General features: G+C 41.3%; 1 protein-coding gene across 2 annotated transcripts in view; it reads right to left on the reverse strand.

Annotated features, from left to right (window-relative positions):
• Nucleotides 1–837: 837 nt before the first annotated feature.
• The window catches only part of LOC143983179 (uncharacterized), a 76,887-nt gene continuing 59,752 nt past the window's right edge, over nt 838–17,972 (reverse strand). For both annotated transcript variants that reach the window (XM_077482570.1, XM_077482569.1), the window contains exons 10-12: nt 17,706–17,844; nt 4,751–4,981; nt 838–1,831 (exon numbers count right to left, since the gene is read on the reverse strand). In XM_077482570.1, coding sequence (XP_077338696.1) covers nt 1,774–1,831; nt 4,751–4,981; nt 17,706–17,844 — 428 coding nt within the window. In that variant the 3' untranslated portion in view covers nt 838–1,773. The remainder of the gene's footprint in view (nt 1,832–4,750; nt 4,982–17,705; nt 17,845–17,972) is intronic.

A 17,972-nucleotide genomic window follows, 5' to 3' on the forward strand; every position in this document is an offset into this window, starting at 1 on the left:
GCTCCCGGAAAAACTGCCTTTTTTAAAACTTTTTTTTTTGCATTGATACATGTACCCTAGGGCAGGACCCAGGTCCCCAAACACTTTTTATGACAATACCATGCATATAAGCCTTTAAAATTATCACTTTTGATTTCTCCCATAGATTTTTATAGGGTGTTGTTAGCTGTTCGGCGAACTGGCAAACGGCCAATATTCGAGTCAAACTCACGTTCGACTTGAACATAAAGCCCATCCCTTTTCTGGAATAGCTTGAATACTTCTGGCCAACTCCTGTGTGTAATGTCTGGCTTCCAGTAAGCTTGTGAGTGTTTTGCCCGTTCTCAAGAATAATATTGTATGTAACGTTTTCCAAAATCAGTAGAGCATACATATGTACAGGGCAGAGTGTGTAAAACCTATATACAGTTTTGCTCATAAGTTTACATACCCTGGCAGAATTTATGATTTATTGGCCATTTTTCAGAGAATATGAATAACACAAAAGCATTTCTTTCACTTATGGTTAGTGATTGGCTGAAGTCATTTATTATCATTCAACAGTTTTTACTCTTTTTAAATCATAAGAAAGGAAGAAAATCCTAAAGTTCTGCTTTAAATACATTTGTGAGAACAAGATCTAAAGCTTAGGAACCTCTGTTGTGCATTGATATTAGAAGGCTGGAAGGCTAAAATGATTCCACTGCAATAGAAAGTAGAAGGAAAAGATCTAGCATTCAATCCTTCTGTTATGAATGTCGAAGATATATTTTCCACAATGCTTATAGCTACAGAGGTAAAGGGGGCCTAAATTGCCTAACCCACCCTGCACCTATGCATGATTTGGTTGGTTGTCTGCCATATACACTGAGATCATTTCTCTTTGTCTTTTATCCCAGTCACCGCCCCATAGAAGTCTGTGTGATGCTACTACAACATTGTGTAAAAAAACAAACAATGGATCCACAGTAGTTGAGATGAGGCAAGTATGCATCTGTTCTAGGAGGAGGGTGGATTAACTTAGAACAGGGGGCAAAAAGAATAAGTATACTTTATCCTTTAAAATATTTTTATTTGCATATTTAGACCATGTAAAAACTTTAATGTACATAGCCTGGGCACAAGTTCACTCTAAAATGAATAAAAACCATGCAGCAATGTGCATGTTAGTAAAATAAAGCTTTTCTGGTCCATAACTGGATATCAAGTAAACACAGGAGACTTTCATTAAACTACCACTGTTCACACTGAGTAAATCAGGCCTTCTGTGCAGTTTGTTTAATAGACCCTATATTGTACTGTAGACCTTATTGGGCAAGTCTCAAAGATGAAGTTTTGATAGTCAAAGGCTTTAATTTTTCAGAAAGACTTGTTTGGAGTAGTAATACATACAGTTATGCAGTTGCTCAAAATCCATCTAATTGTTTAATATAAGCCAAAAACATGTCCCCAGCTGCTCCAACTGTAAGATTATAATAAACATTTGTTTGAGCAAAGTTAAACAGAAAATATATATACATGAAATAAAATCTACCTCCTGCTGTAGAAAGTAAATGCACCTAGGTAAAGATATTAAATATCTCCTTGTTTTATCAAAATGCCTGGACAAGAAAAAAATCCTTATAACTGTACAAGTATTGTGGCTTGGCTGTAAAATGTTGTCAGAATAAATCATCCACTACGCATTACTCATGAAGTTGACAAGTTTTAGCGTTAGATTAAAAAATTGCAGTTCTTCACTTGTATCTAGCTGCTTCAACTTTTCTCTTTTGAAGTGTCCACAGCGCAAGGCATTTAACTCCATGCCATGATGATTTTGCTGAAGTTTACAAAAGCACCTTTGTTTGGTTTGCTGTTGGAGGAAAATACAAATAGGTTTAGATGGTGTTCTCTACCAATGACATCATACTTTCTATAAGGCTAACTGTCCGAGAGTAGAAATGCAGGTCCAGATCTGAATTGCGCTTCGCTATTTATTGATGCCTGTTCTATTGTGTGCTAAGTGTAAATAGTAGGAAAAAGTAGGGTAAGTGTTTTTTTTTTTCACCACTAAAAATTCTTATACGTATTAACCACTTGCCGACCGCCCATAGCACATTTACTGCTATATGGTGGCCACACTGCACAGGGTTGCATAAAACCTACGTGATTCTGCACTTCCGGGTTTCAGCCGCATGTGCGTGACGCCAACAGCTCTCTCCCACTGTGATTTTACACAGCAGGAGCTGATCAGCAAGTCGCCCGGACCCGATGCCGGCACCCACTAATTGTTCACTAAAGGACATCATTGGTTTCAGGAGAGAGCACCACGACAGTGTCCAGAGTCACCTCCAATGCCACAGCAGGAGGTAGCTTCACAAAAGACTGCATAGTGCTGATAGACCGCTGGCTACAACCTCTCTAATCTCTTTAAAAGGACAGTGCCGCCCTAACTTGGGTCATAATTTGGCTGAACACCCTTTACTGACTGCTCCAACACAGGACTCTGGGGCCCAACATACAATATCACCCTGGCTAGCAAGAGGGATTTTGGAGAGACTCAAGGACCTTTTTGCTTTTAATAACACATTTAGTTAAGACCACCAAATTTAAAGCTCAGGTACAGAAGTACTGTGTCCTCTCATTTGTTGCATTGTACAGATTTGTGTATTTCCTTAATTTGTTGTTGCTGTATGTTATTGTTGTGCTTGTTGGGTGTATAGCCCAAATAAATCCTCCTTTTACAGCCTTGATTTGTGGGAGGGTGTGGTGTTGCCAGAAGCATCGTTGTCATCTGGAATCAGAGAACCTATGCATGAGTGCTTCTCCTTTGGGGGTAATCGCTACATTTTATTGACTGACATTTCTCAGCTGTGTGCTGACTTGGAACTGCATATGGCTGAATCAGTGCTTGGAAACTCGGGTAAGAGTGAGAATACCAATCTGTATCAGCCATTTTCATCCAGGGTTTCATGTAACCTTAGAGTTACTCTAGAAGTTGCTAGGACTTCCTGGGCTGGGGCTAACTTATGTCTTATTTGATGGTACCTGAATAGTTTAGGGTCAGCATCACTTGGCAGCACCAACAGTAAAGAGCCAATGGTCTTTTGAGCCTCCTGTAAGAGTGCCATTCTGATCACCACTGTAAGGGGAACATTCTCCACACTAGCCACCAATGTAAGGGGCCAATTGACCACCAATTAATTGGTTTTAGGTGGGTTTCCCTGATATCTGAAAATTATTTCAATGGTTCTTATGGGATAAAAAGTTTGAAAAAGCTTGATCTATACAGTGGTTATGAAAGCCTGCTATCAATAAAATTTCTGGAAGTAATGTTTATTCATGGTTTAGAATTAGAATCAATTACTGTCCAACAAGTATACCAATAGATTGCTTGGTCTGTGCTTATTAGCAGTGTCCCCTACTCTGTACCAATAACCTGCACTGGACTGTGTCTGCAAACTACAGATAGGTGTATGAGAGTCCTTTATTGGTTGGCAACCAACGGCAGACCCTGTCCAAAATAGTAAAATGGCCAGATGCAGAATTTTTTTTTTTTTTTTACAGTCCCCTAGAAACTAGATGCAACCAGGACTTTTCCTGCTGTCTGTGCCACCTGCCCCTTTCTGCTCTCTCCCCCCCCCCCCCCCTCTATTGGCTGCATATATTTTGCAAATAGCATGCACACTTTGTGTGTCGGTGGTTTAGGTGACCGTTTCACTGTGAAGTGAATTGCAATATAGAAAATGTAATGCATGCAGACTTGGACAGTCTGGGAATAATCCTACATGGGTCATAATCATGGATTTCTGAAGTTGCATGAATCTATGCAGATTCAGTCATCACTAATTATGTATATTAAAATAATTTGTCACAGATTATAATAATTAGCATAGCACTTTGGAGCCTAATGTACAGTTGTAAAGTATAGAATAAAGCTGAAGTTTAGTATGGGATACAACACCATTAGTTCTCTGTGATGGGTACAGGTGCCTGCTTTTTCTAAAAGTCTCCACTCTGTGCTCCCTCATAGTCACTAGCTAAGATCCTTGGCAGACTCGGCCACACAGAAAAGTTTTATCATCCGCCCACCCCCTCTGCTCTCTCTACCCCACCATTCACAGAACTCCTCTTACTACAATCCCATAATGCAACACATTCTGTGAATGGGCACAGGAGCAGTTGAATGGCCAGGAGGTGACTTGTAATTCATAGAATGCAAGGCATTGTGGGATTGAAGTAAGAGGAGTTCTGTGAAAAGTGGAGAGAGCAAAAGGAGACAGATTGCTCAACTTTTCTGTGTAGACGAGTCTTTAGTTGGCTCTTACAGTGCCGGAAGGTAGCTACTGAGGACAATATCTGGCAACTGTGGAAGAGCGTTTTTTTTTTATTTTTTTTTAGCAAACACATGTACCTTCAGTAATGGGATACACACCATCACACAACTTATTTGTTTAATACTAAACTTCAGATTTAACGTCCATTGTCTTGAGAAAAATAAAAAGGAGGGCAATTGATGGCTGCTTTTTGAATGTGCTTTTGCCTATTTTGCTGAACCACAGGCTTATTATTTTCTGAGTCACAGACCCGAAGGCAGTATGGGGATCTGGAAAGTAAAGGAGTAATGTCAAATCTCATCTGCACCCCCTTCTGGATGGTAACGCAATACAAAAGGGTCATGACAGCCAGATCATTAGCATTTTTACAAGCAGAAACCATTAGTGGCAGCCAACATGTTTATTTGCTTGTAGGTTTTGATTAAGAAATGTGAACATATTTAAGCTTCTCTTACCACAAGAAGTATCGAGTTCCTTGGAACACACCATCATGCTTCCCAAGATCTCCTCCTTCCAGTTCCACTCCAAGGTACACTTCTTCTCTGCCAGGCAGGGGACCCTTGTACTGCACTGTTCCCTTACTTATTTTGCCACCTGGATGCGAGAATTTCACTAAATCACCAAGTTTCAGATCTGCAGCACTTTTCGGAGCAAATGGGCGTCTTGGCAAAACAGACAAATGTTGCCTAAATATCAATTAACACTAGGTCAGATAAAGAACACTGAAGTATACAGTGATAAATGTAATATTATGTTATCAGAAGTGCTCCAATTTAGCTGAATATGTAATCCTAATTCACACGAGAAACATCAAACATTTAGTTGGCCATTCCCAAAATAAGTTGTGGAAAATGCAAATACATTTAAATATAGTAAGGGGTTTTGTATATATTTATATGGTCTGGAGTAAAAAATATAAGTTGTTTGTAGTCAGAAAAATGACATATTCAATTTTAAAAATGTTTTTGCCTCCGTTCGAGGTTTCACAGAGAGACATTGAGGTTCACTTTGCAAGAGCGTGAATATAATAAAATAAATGCAGTTACATAGGTTGAAAAAAGACACAAGGCCATCTAGTTCAACCAAAAAAAATTACAATCCCATGGACGCAGTCCTATACCCAAAGTTGATGCAGAGGAAGGCGAAAAACCCCAGCAAAGCATAATTCAATTTGCTATAGCAGGGAAAAAATGTGGCTGCCCCATTATGTGAAATAAACACTTCTAACCTATTGAGAACACAAAAGTAAGGTACTACACCCAAAACCAAGTAAATGAATAACTCAAAACCACTATATAGATAAATATATAAATCCAACGCATCAAAACTTCCAAAAAAGTCCATAGAGTTAGTGAATAAATAGTCCCAACAATGTGAACAATGATAATATAACTTGTGACTCTTCTTTATTCCTCCTATTCAGGTGCATGTGCCACCAAGTGTGGTAAGAATGCAAACCCAACGCATTAAATTGACTTCTTGTTGAATTCCAGCAACACATAAATGAATAAAACTCCCGGGAGCTCTCAGTTGGGAATCTTTTTTTTCACTAAGTCTATGGGCTTCCCTGCCATTTAGGGGGCATGCGCCCACCGCGTCACTTGGGAGCCGGTGTGCGTGCCCAGCGGCCACGATGTCCACCGGCACCCGCGATTGCCGGTAACATAGCCTAAACATGGATCTGTGTGTGTAAACACACAGATCCACATCCTGTCAGGGGAGAGGAGACCAATTGTTTGTTCCCAGTACAGAAGAACACTGATCGGTCTCCTCCTCTTGTGAGTCCCCTCCCCCTACAGTTAGAATCACTCCCTAGGTAGCACATTTAACCCCTTGATCGTCCCCTAGTGTTATACCCTTCCCTACATTTATACAGTAATATGCATATTTATAGCACTGATCACTGTATAAATGTGAATTTAAATTAAATTGACTTCTTATAATTGTTTAATTATTTTTATTAAGATATTTTTCACATAAAAGCATTCCATGACATTTCACGACAAAATCTTATTAAACATGCTTATCATACATATAAATAAAACAAGACACATAGTCACCACAATCGGCACAGTTCTTGGCTCAATCTCATAGTACCAAAAATATAAAATACAATTTTCTAAAAATATAATATAAGAGGAAAAAAATATATACAAATCCCCTTTTTTCCCTTTTACTTTTCTTCTCTATAAATAATCCTTTACTTTAGTGACCCCTGCTCACTTATTATTTATTCCCAAACATATTCCTCCCTTACTATAATCCTATTATTCAGTCCCAAACCTATATTATTTTGAAGAGGAGAAAGTCGCAACTCTCTACCAACATTCTTTTATTCCTTAATGAGAGAAAAAAAAAAGTGACAACCATCCAGACTTTATAGTGTTAAATACCACATGTCCTTTTCATTAGTTTTTGTGACCCTCTTACCAATCTTAATTATCATTAATCCCGTGTTATAGCCCAACTGTATGTGTATATGTGCTATATCTTCTCAAAACTATTTTGTAAAAAAAACTATCTATATATATATATATATATATATATATATATATATATATATATACATACACATACATACACACACACACACACACACACACACACACACACACACACACATTTTCCCTCCCCATTTCAAAAAATTAAAAAAGGAGGGAGTAAATAAATTATAAACGGAGGGGGGAGGGAGAGACAAGGAACATTATAATTCCTAATGGCCATCCATATAGTTCACATAAACCAAAGTTTGCTTAAATCCTAGCCAACAGAAATTGCGTTTAGCAAGTAGTATTGCGTCATCAGGAATGGCGCAATGCTACTTGCGAAACGCATAGAGGCTGCTGTGAAAATTATTGCGTCACTTCCTGCAGAGTGGGACGCTCGCCAACACAGAAGATCATAGGGGAACACATGCCGATACTTTCTACCCTATACACACCGCTGGATAAGCTTGGTGCCGGCTTGTGGGCACATAAAATTGTGAGTTTGACAGCTTTTATACCTTTTTAATAATAAACAGTAAAGACATACTGCATAATGATCACTGTTTATTTTTATGAGAACTGATAGAACAGGATAAATCAATTATACTGACACGCTGTTTGGGAAAAGTGCAAACTGATGCTCTTTTTGGAGTGGTTATCCCATTGATGAACCAATCTACAAGGTGGTGGTGTTGTCACACATTGGTGAAATCAGTGGCACGGAGAAACAGATTAGGGATGAACACACAGGAATTAGTTGATTTTCACTGAAGCAATTCACTGGGACTATTTATTTTAATTTTTTTTCCACATATATTTTTTTCGCTTTATTTGTGAATTCACTTTGCTGTTTTATTTTAGCACTGTATATCTGATATACACGTATTCATTTACTCATTTTATATATATATATATATATATATATATATATATATATAAAAAATATAATTAGGGGTGCTGAAAATAATCGATGCATCGGGATTCGGGATCGATACATACGGACCCGATAATCGATTGCGGGTGACGTCATAGAAACTTGCCCCACCCCTCCCAGGAAAGCACTCCAAGCATAGTTTTATAATGACTTTTTTTAATAAATGGCGACTTACAGTTATTGATGTGCCCCGCTGTATATGCTTTTAAAAAAAATGTGTCACTTGATTCCCGAAATTCACAGTAAATACATCCCGATAATGTGCCATGCCGAGCCCGGCCTGCCTCTCGCCTCCCTCCTCTCTCCTCTCACGTCTCTCGAGTCCTAACGTCAGCGGGGAATTATTAGTCCCGCCCGCCTCTCTTCTGATATGATAACTATAGTCAGTGGGCGGGGCTGAGAATTCCCCGCTGACGTCAGGACTCGAGAGACGTGAGAGGAGAGAGGCGGGAGGCAAGAGGCGGGCCGGTGTTGTGCAGAGAATGGTTTCCACGTCGAAGTATGTTCCCCCTGGCTCTCGGCTCATATCGGAACTCCGCCTGTCCAGCCCTCTGCACTGCGGCTCCTCCCACTCTACCTTTGAATGCAAATCACATTTCCACCATCCCCTGTACAATATTATTAGTCTATTCTATACACACATACATTATATATATATATATATATATATATATATATTACTCCATCCACACATAGTATAATATATATATATATATATATATATATATATATATATATTATACTATTATACTATGTGTGGATGGAGTAATACATGCGGTATAGTGACACATTTTTTTTAAAAAGCACATACCTTTTTTAATAAATACAGCGGGGCACATCATGCAATGTAACAGTAAGTAGAGTACAAATGGGTTTGTACTCTACTTACACCTCACGCTGGCTGCATTTGACGGGCACAGGTGGTTGCATTTGACGGGCACAGGTGGCTGCGTTTGAAGGGCACAGGTGGCTGCGTTTGAAGGGCACAGGTGGCTGCGTTTGACGGGCACAAGTGGCTGCGTTTGATGTGGGAGGTTCAGTATTTTCCAGTTTGTTTAACCACTTCAATACAGGGCACTTAAACACCTTCCTGCCCAGACCAATTTTGAGCTTTCAGCGCTGTCGCACTTTGAATGACAATTGCGCGGTCATGCTACACTGTACCCAAATGAAATTTTTATCATTTTTTTCCCACAAATAGAGCTTTCTTTTGGTGGTATTTGATCACCTCTACGGTTTTTATTTTTTGCGCTACAAATAAAAAAATACCGAAAATTTTGAAAAAAAAATGTTTTTTTTTGTTTCAGTTTCAAAACTTTGTAAATAAGTACGTTTTCTCCTTCACTGATGGGCACTGATGGGGCTAGACTGATGGGCACTGATAAGGTGGCACTGATGGGCACCAATGTGGCACCAATGAAGTGGCACTGATAGGCGGCACTGATGGGCGACACGGATGGGCGACACGGATGGGCGACACGGATGGGCGACACGGACGGACACTGATAGGTGGCACAAATTGGCACTGATAGCTGGCACGGATGGGCGGCATGGATGGGCATGGATAGGCGGCACAGGTGGGCATGGATAGGCGGCACAGGTGGGCATAGATAGGTGGCACAGGTGGGCATGGATAGGCGGCACAGGTGGGCACGGATAGGCGGCACAGGTGGGCACTCAGGCGGCACAGGTGGGCACTCAGGAGGCACAGGTGGGCACTCATAGGCGGCACAGGTGGGCACTCATAGGCGGCATCGGTGTTATTGTAATGGATGCCAATCAGTGCCAAACAATAATGCATGCCAATCAGTGATGCCCATTGTGGCCACTGATTGGCATCCATTATGGGCACTGATTGGCACCCATTGTGCTGACTGGCACCCTGGTGGTCTAGGGAGGATTATGGATTTTTATTACCTTTTCCCTGGTGGTCTAGTGGTGTCCCTGGTGGTCCAGTGTGGGCATCCTCGGGGGGGCTGTGCTGATAATCGATCAGCACAGACCCCCCCTGTCAGAGGAGCAGCCGATCGGCTCTCCTCTACTCGCGTCTGACAGACGTGAGTGAGGGAAAGCCGATCACCGGCTCTTCCCATTTACACTGTGATCAGCCGTGATTGGACACGGCTGATCACATGGTAAAGAGTCTCCCTCGGAGACTCTTTACCGAGATCGTAGTTGCACCCCGCAACAACGACACCCCGCAACAACGATCGCCGCGATGCGCGCCCCCGGGGGCGCGCAGCGGCTCATAATCCTAATCACGTCATATGACGTCCGGTTAGGATTATGAAACCACTTTGCCGCCGTCAATTTGTAATAGGGCGGGCGGCAAGTGGTTAAAAAGACACTAGGCGGCCCAAGCGGAAGTGGGAGCTCGTCGGTAATCGTGATGCATCGCGGAATCGAATCGTTGACCAGATAATCGTAATCGAATCGTGAGCCCAGTGAAGATGCACACCCCTAATATATATATATATATGGAGTGCAGAATATATTTTAGGTTTTTTTTTGTGTACCATTTGGTGTTTAAAATTCAGGCACATATTAACTTATCACTGGATAGGATATATAGAGGGTATTTTGTAAGAATCCTTCACAGTAATAGTTAAGATATATATTTTTCCCCCAGTCCTCTTCCAGGTCAGCCCTTGAGAGATGGAGCTCCTCCTCACACACAGGAAACACATTGCCATTGATTTTTTTTCCTCTTTAAGAGGCGGTCCCTCAGGTCCATGGTCAGTCTTTGTTTCCTCCGTCCGGAGGATACATGTTGCCACAGGACCTGAGGGACTCCATCTCTCAAGTGCTGAGCTGGGCTGGGGTCTCAGGCTGGAGCAGAGAGGATTTTGTGGGAGCCTCTGGGCTGAGGGGTTGAGGTACTTGCCAGGATTTTTGGTGGAGGAGTCCTTCTTTGTGCAGCGGCGGAGGTGTGGAAAGATGCGGCGTCCCCTTGGCAAACTACGCTGGGGGGGACTGTACTCATGCCGGAGGCTAGCTTGACCCGGAAGATATGGTGCATCTTTTCCCGACTTCATTGACACGTGCTGGGGACCTGGTTCGACCCCTTAAAGGCCGTGCTGGTGCTATCTCACGTGGACACGGCTGCAGACAGTATCGGATGCCACAGTGTTCCAGGATGGAGGAGGATGAGATGCCATCGACCCAGGCTCCGGGAGGCAAAAGCACCAGCAGGATGCAGGTAGACACCAGTGGGTGACCTTTCTATCCATTGAAATGGGAAAGCAGCTAGCTGGTGGTCGTTCACTAGCAAGCTGGGGCTTACCAGGGGTGTTACTAGTGTCACTGGGTGTGCACTTTAGTAATGTGTGCAGTGTGTGTTTTTTTTTTTTCTCATCACCATGGGTCTTCCTGTGTTTTTATCTTTTGGCAGGTGAAACCACCTAAAGAGCCAAAGCCGCTCCCAGAAAGTGGTGTGCAAAGTGTTCTACCAAAATGCCTTTGGAATACACAGAACCGCTATGCCAAATTTGCATTGACAGACTGGTTAAAACAGATGCAGTTTATGTGAAAATTTTTGGATCCGTGAGGGATGATATGGCTACCACCTTTAGGGATCTCAAAAAATTTATCGCAGAGGTTAAACCTCCAGCAGTTCCTTCTGGAAGTTCCTATCCCATAGCCTCACCTAGATCAGAAGTCATCTTTGGGTCACAGGGAACGATCGGGCAACAGCACTGTTAACGTTATAGCCACAGACAGCTTGGATTCAGAGCAAGATGATGGGAGAGAAGAAAGAAAGGGACCCAAGTACAAATTGTCTCTAGAACAGGGATCTCAAACTGGTGGCCCTCCAGCTTTTGCAAAACTACAAGTCCCATAAGGCATTGCAAGGCTGCCAATTACAAGCTTGACTCCCACAGACAGAGGCATGATGGAACTTGTAGTTTCACAACAGCTGGAGGGCCACCAGTTTGAGACCCCTGCTCTAGAAGATGTGGAGGATTAGCTTGGGGCCATATACAAGACTTTGAAAATTGAAGATGAAAAAGAACTGCCTTCCAAACATAACCTGATGTACCAAGGTCTAAGGAAGAGGAAATCCAAAGTGTTCACAGTTCATCTGGTGATGTCAGACACTGTGAAGAGTGAATGGGCAGACCCAGAAAAGAAACCCTTTTTTGCGGCCTGTCACCAGACCATTCAGTGACGATCCACAGGAGGTGTGGAACAAAAATCCTAAATTGGATGCGCCACTTTCCAAGGTTTCTAAAAAAAATCTTCATTAGCCTTCAAATATATGGGACACCTTAAAGATAGCATGGATAAGAGGGGTGACATCATCTTAAGGAGCTTGAGAAACAAGTGTGGCCAACCTAAAGGCAGCGTCTGCCACCACTTGCGTGGCAAGAAACCTTGAATTCTAGCTCTCCCAACTGCAAGACCATATTAAAAATGGAACGCCTAGGGAGGAGATTCTGAAGAATCTGCCAGTTCTCTCCAAGGCAGTCGGGTACATTGCAAATGCATCCGCAGAGTCCATCAAGCTGGCAGCAAGGTCAGGAGGACTAGCTGTGGCAGTCAGACATGCGATTTGGATGAAAACCTGGTCAGGGGATCCAAAATGAGGTTATGCAATCTCCCATTTACTGGGTATTTTCTGTTCAGATCAGGCCTAGACAAAGCCTTAGAAAGAACGGCGGACAGGAAGAAAACCTTTCCTACGTAAAAACGAAAGCCTCCACAAAAGTTTTCTTTCGTGGACGTCGAACGTCCACAAGAAGAGAAGGAAGATTACCCTAAGAAAAACTGGACGGGTCACAAAGGGGAACAAGAGTAATGCCCTCTTTTGGCTCTTCTAACCAAACTACCAAACAATGACAAGAGAGTGCCAGTAGGTGGAAGACTGGCTACCTTCCTACCTCAATGGCAGAAGACAGCAGCCAATCAATTTATTTTAGACACCATCGTAAGGGGCTACTCCCTAGAATTCAATTGTCATCCTCCAGAGAGATTTGCTTTAAGGAAGCTTCCCATGGATCCAGAAAAAGCCAAGGCTCTTTCACTGTTGCTGGGGGAGATGGTGGACCAGAAGGTCCTTACTCCAGTCCCAGAGAAGGAAAAAAAAGGGTTTTTACCCGTGTTCATGATCAAAAAACTTTCCAGGAAGCTTTGATTGATACAAAATCTAAAGCCCTTGAACCAATCGATACAATACAAAAAATCTTGCATGGAATCCATATTCTCGGTCAAAAACATCCTGCAACCAGAAATGTTCATGGTGACCATGGATCTCAGGGATGCAATTCTCCACATTCCCATCTGAGAAGAGTCCCAAAGATACCCAAGTTTAGCGGTGGTAATAAAGGGAAAGGGAATACCACTTCCAGAGCAGAGCTCTTCCTTTTCGGGTTATCCCCGTCACCAAGGATCTTCACCAAAGTATTAGTGGAAGCTCTGGCCCCTCTAAGGGTGAAAAAGATGACCGTTGTACCATACCTAGATGACCTACTGTTCGCAGCTCCATCAGAAGCACAGCTGGTAAAAGACCTTGCAGAAGCTCAACTATGGCTGAAGTCTCTGGGCTGGATTTTAAACATAGAAAAGTCCAACCTGTGTCCCACTCAGACCATCCGGTTCCTGGGATATCTGCTCAATTTCATAGAACAGAAGACTTCCCTACCAGAGGAGAAGATCCAAGGCCTCATCAAGAGGGTGACTTCTGTACAGAACAACCTCCCGATATCCATGCAGGGCAGCAACCTGGTCAAGATTATAGACCTTTGTTCAGCATTACAGGCTGGATCTGATTTCCAGCCAGGACCAGGCTTTTGGAACAAAAGTCCTCCAAGCCATTGTCCCACTCTAAATCTGGCGAGTTCTTGGTTATCCTCTCAAGGGCTGACCTGGAAGATGACTAGGGGGAAAAGCAGAGTTAATTTCTTACCGGTATCTCTGTTTCCAGTAGTCTTCCAGGGCAGCACGACCCCACCCTAAAATGTCTAACCTTTTGGGGTTGTGTTGTGTATTTTGTCGTTTCAGATTCTGGTTGATTCTTGTGGATGACTGACCAGGGACCCGAGGGACCGCCTCTTAAGGGGGAAAAAATGAATGGCAATGGGTTTCCTGTGTGTGAGGAGGAGCTCCATCTCTCAAGGGCTTCCCTGAAAGATTACTGGAAACAGAGTTACCGTTAAGAAACTAACTCTGCTTTTTCACTGCTTTAGGAGTGGTAGAACACAAATTTGATTAGGAGTTAGCGCAGTCAACACTTTCCTTTTATTTCTTTACATTGAACATCCCACTTTAGGGTGGCATGCACCTTTTGACTGCAGAACAAAATTATTGACACAATGTTGGTTATTGTGCGCCGGTGGCTCATATATTTTTTACATAGCATTTTAATTATATAACAAATATATAAAAAAAAATACAAAAGATTTTTATTTATACAGGAGACATAATCAATTACAAATGAAATCATGATAACAGTTCATATATATCACCAAAATAATTTAACCCCAGAAGTGGAAAATCACGGTGGGACAATTAATCACAGATGGCATCTCTCTCAGCTAGTTTTGCGGACAATACTTTGTCAGGAAGGTATCTGTAATTTAATTAGCAAATTGATCAGAGAACAATTTAATTGCCCGAAGGCATGAATGAACTATAAACAGTATGATTGAACAAAATATTTATGTAGATAGAGGGGGGAGGAGCAAGGCTGCTTACCCATGTCCCAGCAAGCACAAGGCGCCACCACCACAGGGGGTCCCCCGTGGCAACTCAGAGGAACTACAAAATAGTGGACCAATGAAAAATTGTGAATGAAGTGGTGGAGAGGAATATGGGACTGGGAGCGGAGGTGATAATTGTGTAAAGAGTGAAATGAATTGTGGTGAAAAAGTAGACAATGTAAACATAAAGAAAGGTGTGAATGAAACCATCAAATAATGAATCATCAAAAAATGAATGCAAAAAAGGAGTGAAAGTGGAGTGAGAAGGATATTGAGAGTGTAGTGAATGTGGGCACCTGGTGCCAGCCGGGACATGTGTAAGCAGCCTTGTCCCCCCCCCCCCCCACCTCTCTATCAACAAATATTTTGTTCAATCATCCTGTTTATCGCTTATGCCTTTGGGCAATTACATTGTTCTCTGATCAATTTGCTAATTAAATTAGTGATACCTTCCTGACGAAGTGGCTATTGTCCACGAAACTAGTTGAGAGAGATGCCATCTGTGATCAATTGGCTAGAATCAAAAGGCGGAAAAGGTAGAGGATGGGAACTATATGTGCCCTGCTAAGCCCCACGGCAGTAATGATTTTTGAGCACTTAAAAAAGGTAACCAACATTTTTTTTTTCTATGTTTATGGGATATAGAAAATAGATATTTTCCAGGCTGCAAAGGTATAAAATACACTTAAGCCCCATACACACAGATTTCCTGCTGATTTTTTCCTTCAGATTTACCAAAACCATCTAATATGAGGTCAAACCTTAGGAGTTTCAATGTGTATGCAACCAGGCAGGCCCTTGCACTACATGGTTTTGGTAAATCCGAAGACAAAAATCAGCAGAAAATATTATAGTGTGATTTGGCGGTAAGGGGGTCTGTAGCACTGAAATCTGGTATTCATATGTGACGTAAAACCTGATTATCTGGATTGTATGAGTACATCATGATGCTTGAGTATGAGAAACTTAAAATAAAGGTCTGTCCATTGCGAATAGTGAACACTGAGGTTGTAAGAATATATCCCATAACAAATGGTTATTAGTAATGGGAGCATGAGATAATCATGTCAATTGAAATGTGGGTTGTCTATAGAATGTATTGGGAAGTTGGTGAGACTATTGGAATAGAGGGAGAGGAAAGATTGAAGGGGAAGAGTGGAGACCGTTCCTGGACATATGTGTACATCTGATCACCCCTTGAATTGGGGAACGCGCACTCCCAGACCTATGCTATAAGTCTAGCACACAGGTACAGGTCCACTCTTTCAGTGTCTGGTGGAGCACTGGAGAAGCTTAATTTCTATTGCAGCACTGGGAGTTGGGTTTCAAATCACTGGCATTTCTTCCTCTTCTTTTTTTTTTTTTTTTTTTTTTAAGACACACACAAACGGAATATTGTAAATTACTAGCATTAATATTCTTTTGGACCCACATCACTGGATTCCATTTGGTGCAATATTTATCACGCCTCTTTCTGAGAGAGGATTATATGTTATTTTACTTGTTATAGTAATAGTGAGTTTATTTATTTTCACATTTTTGGTATATCACATTTGCATGTATATACAGTTGTGCTCAAAAGTTTGCATACCCTGGCAGAAATATGACTGATCATACCAAAAAAGTATTTTATTTAAGGATAGCAATCACGACACCATTTATTATAACATCGTTTTTTGGATCCTTTATAAATTATAACAGAAATCACCCAAATGGCCCTGATAAAAAAAAAGTTTACATACCTTGGAATATTTGGTCTTGGTACAGACGCAGAAGGTGGCAAGCACAGGTTAAAATGGCAATTAAAGGTTTATTTCCCACAATTGTGGCTTTTTAAATCACAATTAGTGTCTGTGTATAACTAGCGAATGAGTTTGTTAGCTCTCACATGAATGAACTAAGCAGGCTAGACACTGAGCCATGAGGAAAAGAACAGTCAAAAGACCTGCGTTACAAGGTAATTAAACTTTACAAAGATGGAAAAGGATATAAAAATATATCAAATGCCTTGAATATGCCAGTCAGTACTGTTCAATCAATTAAGAAGTGGAAAATTAGGGGCTCTTTTGAGAACAAGCCAAGGTCAGGTAGATCAAGAAAGATTTCAGCCATAACTGCCAATGAAACTGTTCGGGATACAAAGAAAAACCCACAGGTAACCTCAGGAAAAATACAGAGGCTGCTGTGGAAAATGATGGTGTGGTTTTTAAGGAGCACAATATGATACTTGAACAAAAAAGGGTTGCATGGTCAAGTTTCCAGAAGAAATAATTTACTGTGCAAGTTCCACAAAAAAGCCTGGTTACAATATGCCCAGCAACACCTTGACATGCCTCATTGGCTTTTTTGTGGCCTTGGCACAGTACAGGCTTCTTTCTGGCAGCTCACCATGCAGCTCTTTTTTGTTCAAGTATCGTTGAATTGTGCGCCTTAAAAACAACCATGCCGTCTTTTTGGAGAGCAGCCTGTATTTCTCTTAAGGTTACCTGTGGGTTTTTCTTTGTATCCTGAGCAATTCTTCCACCAGTTGTGGCTGCAATTAAAAGAGCCCCTAATTTTCCACTTCTTAATAAGTGATTAAACAGTACTGGCTAGCATATTCAAGGCTTTGTATATCTTTTTTTTTATCCTTTTCCATATTTGTAAAGTTTCATTACCTTGTTACGCAGGTCTTTTGACTTTTCTTTTCTACCTCCTCATGGCTAACAAACTCATTGACTATTTATATACAGACACTAATTGTGATTTAAAAAGCCACAAATGTGGGAAATTAACCTTTTAATTGCCATTTTAACCTGTGTGTGCCACCTTCCATGTCTGTACCAAGGCCAAATATTCCAGGGTATGTAAACTTTTTATCTGGGCCATTTGGATATTTCTGTTGTCATTATTTAAAAAAGGATCCAAAAAACAACTGTGATAAAAAATGGCTTACGGTAATGTGATTGCTATCCTTAAACAAAAGTTTTTTTTTTTGGCATGATCAGTCATATTTTCAATAATAGCACCAAAATTTCACAATTTCTCCCAGGGTATGCAAACTTTTTTGCACGACTTTATACCAGCAGCCCAGCACATATTTCATTCCTGTGAGGAACACACAGGTGATTGCAGCAGCTGGCCTTTTAACAATTGTTTGCAATTCTATTACATTGCCAGTGCATGTTTTTTTTTTTCTGTATGCACACTGTGGGTTGATAAACTGTGTAACCCCTTAATAATTTGAGGTATGCAAAATTTTACCTAATCCACTACTGTGTATCACAAGATGGACAGCCTATGTTTGTGTTACCTCTTATTTACTGTTTTGCTGAATGGAGAATAGTCATTATTTCCATACTGCTGAGAATGGGAAATTACATTGTCTGGTAAGTGACTAGCAGAGCACAAGCCATCTTCTCTCAGCTCCTGTATTTCTTCATGTCCACCTCCTGTAAAATAACCCATGTTATAAATATTACCTTGTTCAAGGTCAAAGACACATATAACATATGTAGAGACACAAATTAGAAAAGTATTGTCTGAATACGAATGGTGGGCACTTTCTGTATATTAGTAA

Source organism: Lithobates pipiens, unplaced genomic scaffold (assembly GCF_037356315.1).
Source record: "Lithobates pipiens isolate NorthernLeopardFrog02 unplaced genomic scaffold, aLitPip1_a1.2 Scaffold_16, whole genome shotgun sequence".
NCBI classification, from domain to species: domain Eukaryota; kingdom Metazoa; phylum Chordata; class Amphibia; order Anura; family Ranidae; genus Lithobates; species Lithobates pipiens.